Genomic DNA, 9,926 nt, shown 5'->3' on the forward strand with positions numbered 1-9,926 from the left:
TTTTGCGTGAGCCTGTAGCAGGTTCCTCACAGAAGCAACACCTGCTCAACGCCATACCTTACTTTGCAGTACCTCCTTTCTTGTGATTGCGTGCAAATCCATTGAAAACGGCCACTGTAGTGCTCAAAAAGTGAATATCCTGGGGGACACCTCTGGCTGCCCTGGCCGTACAACCATCGTGCGTGGTGTCGGGTGGTGCTCGCAAGCCAGTGCTCTATCCAAAGCGTGTAGAGTTTCTGCGCAGCGCCCCTGACTAACAAAAACTCTCCTGTGGCCTTTCATCGTAACCAGGGAACTAGAAGGCAGGCACACATCAGTCGTTTTCTCTGAAGGGGCAACCCAGGGGCCTCGAGAGCACTAAGCTGGTCGACCACGGTAACGGTGAGCTAGCCGTGTAACCGATCTCTTCCCGTGAGGCCGGTCGGCGCTTCATCGGTGCACCTGCTTCCCAAACTTCGTGGCGGCCGGATACGAGGTGTCATGTACCCCTAGCGTCTAAAGAAAAAAAAAACGGCTTTAGCCTTGAGTCGTGGGCACCTGAGCTTCATGGACCCCGAAGGAGCAACACGAAAAAGAGCCCAGTGGGATTTCAAGGAGTGTCTTCTTATTCGTATGCCAACAGCTCCCTTTTGCCTCCTGACGTTGGATCAAGCTCGGTCAAACGGAAGTTGCCCACCCGGGAAAGGAAGTGAAAATGCAAGACCGAAATAAGAGAGGTCTTCCGACTATGCAGCAACAAACAGAAACACTCCTGCTGGACCGGGAAGACAATGTCATACTCTCCGGGGAAAAATCAAAACCTTTCGTCGTCCTGTTGTCCGTCAAAGCACCATCACCCCTCGCTGTTAATCCTCTCCATAAAACACTTGATAAGTCAAACTAACAGCTGCGCATAGCAGGAGAGATGCCAAGAGACCGATCGACAGTTCTATATGCTTGTTCCTCAGGAAAGCTGTGGGGTAGACGTGAATTTTGATCGGTAGCAAGTCACCGGTCAGAACGTCTTCATCGACGGCGAGCGCGTCTTCATAGCCAGACAGCGCAGCGGGGTCGTCCGCGAACGTGACCTGCACACACCCAAAACAGCAAAAAAAGACCCCTGGAAAAGCGGGGTTGTAACTGGATTCCCTGAAGAAAAAATAAAAAGGCCCCGAGACAGGATGCGGCAACAACACACACGTGCGACCCTCTGAGCAATGCATGGTCCGATCAAATTCCAGGACTATGAAACTCCTATAATTGTCCGCAAGCGTCGGCCTATCGTACCGCCGGCTATCTCTTGTACTGTGAAAAATGCATGCATCTGCCCCTCTGCAAGCACATGGATATATCTCTACAGCACACCTATTCCCTGCTTAGTGCCACCTACTCTGTGATTATGAGCTGGATGTCGTTTTTTATGAACACGTTCGTTCAATTCATGTTGTGCTGCTCTCCAACGGTAAAGAAAAGAACAACAGGATCTTACCTGAATAGTGGGTAGACTCGCATGTATGTCTGTATTATTGCCGCTCTGTCTCCGTCCTTCTGCCTTCTCTTCTTGGTCTTCCTGAGAGGCCGCTTGCCCGTAGCGAGAGGAGGGGCTGTTCCAGGCAGGCATGCACACGGAAGCCGTTTTCCCTCTTCGTCTTTGAAACTCTCCTGGGGCTCGTACACTCTTTGTCTCTTTCTCCGGCTCCCGAAAAATCAAACTACGTCTGGGCGTGCTCTCTTCCTGCTGCTGCGCTGCGTCCTGCTGTCCTTCCGCTGTCGAGGGCAAAACTAACGCTGCAGGCGGATTCACTCCAGTCTCTTGTTCGGGACTGCGTACACCGCTTTTCCCGGCTGTATGCTCCCCGGCTTGAGTCGAATACTGGGAGCTACTTTCTCCAAGCCGAGAGCTGCCAGCTGCCCCACTGGCATCAGCGCCGCCCCGGGGTTTTTCATCTCCATGTGACAACGGGGGAGAGCGCAAAACATCAAATTCTGGTTCTGAGCTCAAAAGCGGCGCTGCCTTCGACTTCCACTCTTGACCATGCAAGCCTTGATACGACCGCACGAAGTCTGGGCTTTGAGATCCGGAGAAGGGAAACCGAGACAGCGACGGAGCTTTAAGAACTGATGCTAGGGTTCCACCGGGTGCGAACCGCGATGTACTGCGAGACGAACCTTGGGATGTGGGCACTGGTTGTTCACCGCCCTCTATTTTCTCGGACCGACAGGATGGCGGTTCACTGCTCTCCAGATTCGTTTCTTCGGAAGCTGCGTGTGCTGCACCAACCCCTTGCCCCCCCTTTTCGATTGTCGAGTCTATATTTTTGTCATGACCGAAAGATCCCCTTTCTTTCACGGCTTCTGACGAGAGGGGTGTCTTGCGAAGCCCTAAGACATCTTCCTTGTCATCTGCTTTGTTTTCTATCACACGGGCGGAAACGCGAGGAGACACGTCGCCGGCCGTCTTCTGCTCTCGAGCCTTTTCCACACCCTGTTGAAAAGAAACGGAAAGCAAAGAATCCCCGTTCCCTCCCCTTTCTTCAGGAGCCAGTCTCGAGCCTGGTAATACGACCTTCGGAGAGGGACTGACAGAACTCGGGCTGCGGTCGCCCGCGTCCCCCGTTGCCGGCTGAGATGAAGACGATGAGGACAGAGGAAAGGCCGGGAGACTGCATGATCCGCAGGGTAGCCTGTCTTGGCTATCAGGGGTGATGTTTCCTGGGAGTTCTGTGAAGTGTAGGACAGAAGATTCCTCCCCATCAACAGGCAGGGACGACAGTGCCAGTGGAGGAGAGGGACGTACAGTGCCCAGACGAGAGTCTCCAGTCACAGAGGACATCGGAGAGTAGTACAGAGAGGAAGAAGAAGGAGATTTCGAAGATGATAAAGACGCGGAGAAAGCTGCTGGTGCCGACGCGATGCTGGGCTTCGCGGAAGACGATGACAGTTGTTCTACTGCGTGATTGGAGTAGCAAAAAAGAGGGCAAGGAGAAGCTACGTCTTCCGATGAATTCCTCGGACCCCGTTCATCTTCAGAACCTAGAGATGAGTAAAGTGAACACGAGAGCGGAGATTCCAGTACACTTTCTGCTTGCTTCTTCTCCTCCGCGTTGTTGTTGTTGCCTTGGTGCTTGTTCCGTGAACGCGGGGACTCTTCTTCCCGCCGTTCTCGCTCCGTGCCCCTCCTTTCCCCTTCGGCCCTCGCCGTCTTCTCCCCGGTCTCCATAAGCACGCGGACACACCGCTCTTTCTCTGGCTCATCGTTTCTCCTCCTAAACATATCCCAACTCGTCGTCTCTGCTCTTCGCAGCAGTGTATTTTCCTTGTATGCAGGCCCCTTCTCTCCATCCTCTGTTTGCGCTCCTGCTCTCAACCGTGTGGCCCCTGGCGTTCCTTCCAGGATCCCTGTCTCTGCGTTCTGTTCTTCCAGCGGGCGTGACCTCTCTCTCTGACTTGTCCCTAGAATAAGCTTCGGTGCGAAACTTACTAGCTCCCTAGCTGCCTTTGCTGCCGCCCTGGCTAGTTTGCTGGAGCCTTGGGTGTACTGCTGCCCAGCACCGCCGAAGACAGTGAGAGAACGCCTGAGTTTCGGAGGCCCTGGTACGAGATCTGGTAACCCTACGCTTCTCAAGCCTGTCTCTCTCCGCCATCCTGTTCTTGAACTTCGTCGGCTTTCCACAAGAAACGCGGGATCGCCTAGAGTGAGCGAACGAATAGGCTTGCTCCTGCAGTCTTGTGAAGAAACGATCCCCGGCACTCCTTGTTGAGCTTCCTGGAGACTCCTACGTTCTTCTGCATGTGCGTCTTTTTCCTGCTTTTTCCTTTCTTTCAGCTGTCGCAAAAGGAGCGGAGCTTCTAGTCCCTCAGCGGCGAGGAAGGCCTCCGAGAAATTATTTGAGCAACAAGAGAACAGGGAATCCACCTCGGGAGCCACTGTGCGACTCGGACGCAGCCTGCGACTGCTGAAAGTTTCATCGAGCCCTGTACGCCCTCGGCGGAGGGGAAAAGACGAAACCTGTCTTGAAAAGCCTCCTAGCAGACGACCACTCAAAGTGTGTCTTCTGCTCAGTAGTCTCCGCTGCCTACTAGCACTACTCGCTTGCTGAGCAGCTAGCCACTGACGCTGCTGACGAAGAAGGACTTCTTTCCCGAGCTTCCCAATACCAAGGCGCTCTACAGAGTCTTCTCGGGGAAGTAGGCGAGACGAACCCGCCCCCCCACCGCAGGTGTGAGAAGAAGCAAAATGACCGGAGGTTGCAGACAGCAGCTTGTGTCCACCGCTTCGTGGGAGAAGTGAGGAAGGATCAGGGGTCATACTTCGAGCCCAGCCAAATGCACCGGGCCCTCCACATGACTGAGCCCGGTCAAACTTGTGTCCACTCTCAGGTGGACGCCTGGGAGCACTGCGTATTGTCCGGTCAACCGGTGCTGACAGGGGACACGAGAGTGCTGACGACAAGGAGACCAAAGGGGCTGTAGTGTGTACGGAGGTGGAAGAATGCCAGAAAGACGGAGGGTTAGAAAAGCTGAAAGACCCTGCTGAAGATGCCCGCACCGAGCTATCAAGACGCCGACTTCTCCTCCTTCCGTAAGAAGAACGAAAACCTGCATTCTCTGCGAAAGACATTCCCTCATTTAAGGACGCGTCTTTAGGAGCCGTTCCGGCCCCCGCCTCTGCGCCAGGCGGTAAAGAGAAAGAAGCATGTGAAGCTGAACCCGCGAAATCGCTTCCGGATCTGCTGCTACTCCGGACATCGCCGGAAAGCGGAGATACAAACTCAGATGTCGCTGGTACGTGAGAACGGGGACTTACTTCTGCTACGGTCGTATCTGAGACACGCGAGCCTTGCGCATGCCCACCTCTTCTCGCCAAAGGGACAGTAGCACCAGAGAAAGTCTGCTTTCTACGATGGCTGTCTCCTTGAAAAGTGTGAGACGCTTCCTCTGATTCGCTGGTTACCGTCTCCCCTGGTTCGAGGCGCCTCGACTCAGGATGAAATAGAGCCTTCGTTTCCAGTGTCTCATCGTGAAATGCTACTGCCTTGTCCGTAGGCGACCAACGAGCCGTGCGTCGTCCTCGGGATGTCTTCTCCCTTGCTGCTGCCTGTGCTGACGAAAGGATCTCTAGTGTCTTGTTCTCCTCCAGGAGTCCGCCTTCGGGCCTGCGTTGCTCACCGCTCGGTTCTCCTGTTTGTCCTATTCCCTCTGACGTCTCCTGTCCAGACTCGTGCTGCCAGCTGTACTCCCCTGGTTGTGCATACCCTCCCACTCCTCCTCGTCTTTCTTCTCCGCCATTCCACCCCTCGCTCCTTGAGTCCTCCCGTTTCACGCTGACACTTTGGTCTTCGTACTCCGGAGGCAGAAGCCAGACATTCTTCTCTACCTCATCCGCATGCAATAAAAGCAATTGAGGCAACTGGAGTTGGGCCCTGATTGCTGCTGCATCATCATCGACGTCTCGACTCACACATTCCGCGACCTCTTCTTCGGACTCACTGGGACTGGAGTGCCTATAGAGGTTTACCTCTCCTCCTAAGCCTCCTCGTTCTTCTTCCGCTGCTCTTGCTGTGGTGTATCCAGGATGGAATCGAAGCATGCGTGCATTCCGTGATCCGACCGATGGTACAGGGAAACAACCGTCTCTGCCCAGCGCCCTAGAGTCTTCTTTGGATAGGGTATGATGATACTCGCTTTCTTCTCTGTAAGGCGTAGGATACGGTAAGCACTCTTTGAGGTATCGCCTTCCGTCGGAAGTCTCACGAGATCCCGTACTGCTTCCCGTCGCGCGACGACGGGGCGGAGACCCAAACCCGTTCCCCGGGTGCGTTCTGCCGTCGTTGGCTCTATTGCCTGAAGTTCCCATATCACCCCCCTTTGAGACCGAAAGTGTTGAAGGAGAATGAGAAACCGGAGATCCAGCCACTCTGTCCCGAGATATACGACTGTCGCCTCCTCTCTCCTCCTCTTCTTCCTCCCCTCTCTCTTCGCCTTCTTGGCCTGAGGCGGCAAGCTGTTTCAGTCGGAGTCCTACTTCATCTAAAGCAGCCCGGTCCCAAGTCCTGTGGAGAGGAGAACCCATTGCCTCATCAGTCCTTGTATTCTGATTAAATTCCTCTTCTCGAGATAGTCCCCCAGGAGGAGCTAAAGAAGGAGTAGACGATCCTCCGTCAGAGGGAGAAGATGTGTAGGACAGCTTCCCTTTGCCTCTATCCACACTCAGAAACGACTTGAAGGAATGTCTCCGCGTTCTTCTCTTGTCGCTGTGCGTCATAGAGGCAGCTCTTCGCGCAGACGGCAGCTCTTCTGCTGTAGAAGCCTTAGCGCTATGACCCGAAACAAGAGAATGGGATCGTGAGCACAGAGGAAGTTGAGAGGAGGAACTTGAACGCAGGTCCCCTGGCAAAGTCTGGATCGAAGACGCCGGAGATAGGTGCTGACTATGTCCGTGACTCTTGGGAGAAAAAGGAGTAGGTGAGGCAAAAGACGCGCGAGGAGAGTTTTCACCTGCGCTACCTGCGCTGCCTGTCGTACCGCTGTCGTCACTGCTTGGTAGTATGGATAAAGATCCTCCAAGAGACGACAGGGGTGAGCCTGGGAGGACAAAAAAATACGAAAATTTCCAGGTAGATTACCTCACAGCCCTCCCCACTTGAAGGCTACACTTCGGCTTACAGTCACAGTAATGGTGACTCATGTGTTGCTGCAAAGACAAAATTCCTATTCTTCAGCATGGACCCCCTCCCCCTGGGAACCCTCTCTTTTCAGGTGAGGGAACGGCGCATTGCCCAGCTACTACTCTTTTATCAGCCTCAACAGCCCCTCCCGAGAGGAAGCTACACGGAAGTATGACGACGGAAGAGAGGTATATCAATGGAGTAAAATACGAGAACTATCCAACTGTACTCAAGAACCGTCTCATTAGAGTACATATGGGGTGAACAGTGAAAGAGGCCTGAGGTCCGTAGTCTACAGATAGGTAAACGCCGGTCGGAATCCGACTCGTATGTGCCTGTCCCCATAATACCACTCGCTGTTATTTGCGTCTCTTCTACTACGGAACAGTACTACGAGTGAAAATCGCTTGCTTGAGGACGTCGCGTAAGACAAAACCCCTGAGCCAAAACTACGCGCGCTTTTCTCTTGTCACACTGCTCAGCCTTGGAAAGAGCGAACTTGGGTCTTCCAAGACGATGTCCGGGGAAAAATCAGATGCTGCGCCCCAGAGTCCGGTGATTCAGGCCGCGCAACGGCCAGTCTAGTATTCACTCACGTGGCTTCCTGTAGGGGCCAGCGGGAAGGAACCCATCTCTTATCTGTAGAGCTGCGGCGGCTACGGCCGCAGTAGCAGCTTCCTCTCTCAGCCAAGCACTTCGATGATGCGTGAGAGAATCTAGAATGTCAGTTCCCCCATCTTCATACGGAGACGACTCTCCATTTCCTGGAGCACCAGAGTCCAACTGTGCTGCACTGGATGGTGTTGAGGGAGAGAGAAGAAGATGAAGCAACTGTGGGTCACACTCCCCCGTGCGTGCTTCGTCTTTCAGCGTTGATCGAAGCCACTGCAGTAGGGAAAGCCGGACTTGCTCTGCAGTGCGCTGGCCACCCCCTAGCCCCTGGAAAGGTCAGACAGACAGACACCACCAAACGTAACGACACTAGAGCACGGGGGACTGTCGGAACACTACCAACAGAGTAAAGGCAGAGCAGTCAAAATTACGGAGAAGAGGAGCTCACGACAGAAGAGGAGTCACTCGAGAAGACGTAGAGAAACAGAAGCAACCCCAAGAGTGTCACGTCGAACAGGGAAATTGACAATGGAAGAGAACCAAGGAAGATGGGAGATGCATTTGTAAAAAACTATCTACCTCACAGTAGCCATTCGCCGGAAGAGAAATGCAGCAACGAGGGATCAAAGGTCTTCCATACTAGACGGGGCCGTGGCAAACACTATAAGGCTGCGAGGACAAGGCAGTTGTCCAGCCGGGGCAACAGCCATGGAACCTAGCGTCAGGCACCCTGTACTGATCCGCGTGATTGCCTAGATCTTCGTCAGTCACTCCACCCCAGCCGTGGTGGGCCCCACGCTCGCGGATAAAGAGAAAAACAACAACTCCACGCGTACTTGTATGACATCACAACGCAGTCACACAAACTATGAGGCTTACGCTCGAAGCACTGCCTGCACAACCATGCCTGCAACAGATCCTTGAAGATAATACATTCTCACATACTGCTAACTGCTTGAAATGCGAGCACCGGCCACGAAGACGTAATCGCCTGTAGTCAAACTTCTGCTACCTTTCCAATGCCCGTACCACCGAGTCAAACCAGCCTAGCTGTGAGACTGGAGTAGTTGGTTAGTCTGCTGGGACATGCACATGCATGCTCGATCCTGCGGGTAGAGAGGAGTGTAAGCCCATACACGCCAAGGAAGTCGGTGACGCACCTGGACATTCCGACGAAGCTGTGGATTGAAAAGAATCTTCCCTCGTTTTCCCTGGAGGTTGCGCTGAAGAGGAGGGATCTTCGTACACGCGAGTATATACACCCCGATAGGAGCGATGAAGTTGCACATGAGTGAGAAGAAGAGAGAGGACCACGTGAACAAGCCTGGCAGGCATTCAGGTATAACAAACACACGCGCAGACGGCGACTTCACTTTAGTGTTGCCCTGTTCGACTCACAGTCTGTTTCTACACTCATACAGAACTGAAAAGCGACTCAGCTTGTCTGCTGCCGAGAGGGGCATGCGGAAAAGTGGCCGGGGATGTGGCCTCCAGGCAAAAAAAAAAAAAAGGATGGTCGGAAAGGAGCGAGTTCACCAGTCTCCTTACCTGAAAAGTAGACATCGTTCATTAGAAGCCACGAGATGCCGAAGGGTGCGATAACCCCAAGCCAGAAAGCATTTCGCTTCGTACAAAAGCCGCTGTTAACAAGGTTGTACCGGGTGGCGATACAGTAGACTAAAATACCTGCAGGAAACGCAGATTGGAGAAGCCGTACGAGACAACCAGAGACAAGGTAAGACCATTCTGAAGATGAGAAAGGTAGGCTCTTTCAACAGTTAGACGTACGCGACACGTGCGCAAGCTGAAACTATGTCGCTCCGGGGACCGGTACACACATACTAACGGAAAGTGCTTCGTTGCACTCCAAGATGCGTTCTTACCAGAAAAGCCATCTCTTGTGTCCCGCGGGAGGGCTCGACGGGCACTCGGAAACAAACAAGCAAAACCGAAATGTACGACCCTGCTGACTCATCTAGTCAGAAGGTAGACAGTGACGTTGCCCTTGTAAGGAGTGCAGACAGTTTTGCTAAGGTTTATCGCGTTACATCGAGAAGTGGAACGTCACTCTCATGTCCACAGTTCACAAAGACTCTCTACGCTACTATCTATCTATCTGATTTTATTCACACAAGCCTGCGCAGACATACATGTTCGTCCGTAGGTGGATACATAAAAATACCCAGACCCCAGCGGGAAAACGCATAGTCGCTGGCCGCCGCTGTCTCCTAATGTGGTTGTATGTATCGTGTACGGAGTGCTTGGACTGCGTAAGTACATAGAGAATTCAACCTCAAGAACGAAAGCTGAGTCGGGGAAACCCCCGACAAACCTCAATATCAAGTTAGAAGTTCCAGCGGGCACTAGCGCACCGTCAGCACGATGATGTTGAGACGCTATCGTTTTCTCAGACCTGGACAAAACCCCCCCCGATCCCGGTGTAACCCTCTTGCCCAGTATAAGTCTCTAGAGCAAGCCCCATTCACCAGAGACAAGGAGACACAACATACCAAAGTAAAAGAGGATACACGCGATAGAACTCGTCTGACCCGCATGCGTCCTCAGGGTGCGTACGTGGCTCAGGCCATTCATGATCTTTTGACTGCACGACGACACTCCGAACTCACCGGGGAGAATAGTAAAGAGGTCGAAGACGTAAACAGCAAA

The 9,926-nt window shown here is 53.3% G+C and overlaps 1 protein-coding gene across 1 annotated transcript in view; it reads right to left on the minus strand.

Moving 5' to 3' along the window:
- Positions 1-575: 575 nt before the first annotated feature.
- The window catches only part of CSUI_000067 (transmembrane), a 16,462-nt gene continuing 7,111 nt past the window's right edge, over positions 576-9,926 (minus strand). Inside the window, exons 5-10 of the mRNA XM_068060301.1 lie at positions 9,887-9,921; positions 8,808-8,945; positions 8,420-8,583; positions 7,244-7,586; positions 1,469-6,564; positions 576-1,067 (exon numbers count right to left, since the gene is read on the minus strand). Coding sequence (XP_067927724.1) covers positions 846-1,067; positions 1,469-6,564; positions 7,244-7,586; positions 8,420-8,583; positions 8,808-8,829 — 5,847 coding nt within the window. The 5' untranslated portion in view covers positions 8,830-8,945; positions 9,887-9,921 and the 3' untranslated portion in view covers positions 576-845. The remainder of the gene's footprint in view (positions 1,068-1,468; positions 6,565-7,243; positions 7,587-8,419; positions 8,584-8,807; positions 8,946-9,886; positions 9,922-9,926) is intronic.

Source organism: Cystoisospora suis, assembly GCF_002600585.1.
Source record: "Cystoisospora suis strain Wien I chromosome Unknown contig_29, whole genome shotgun sequence".
Classification (NCBI taxonomy): Eukaryota; Apicomplexa; class Conoidasida; order Eucoccidiorida; family Sarcocystidae; genus Cystoisospora; species Cystoisospora suis.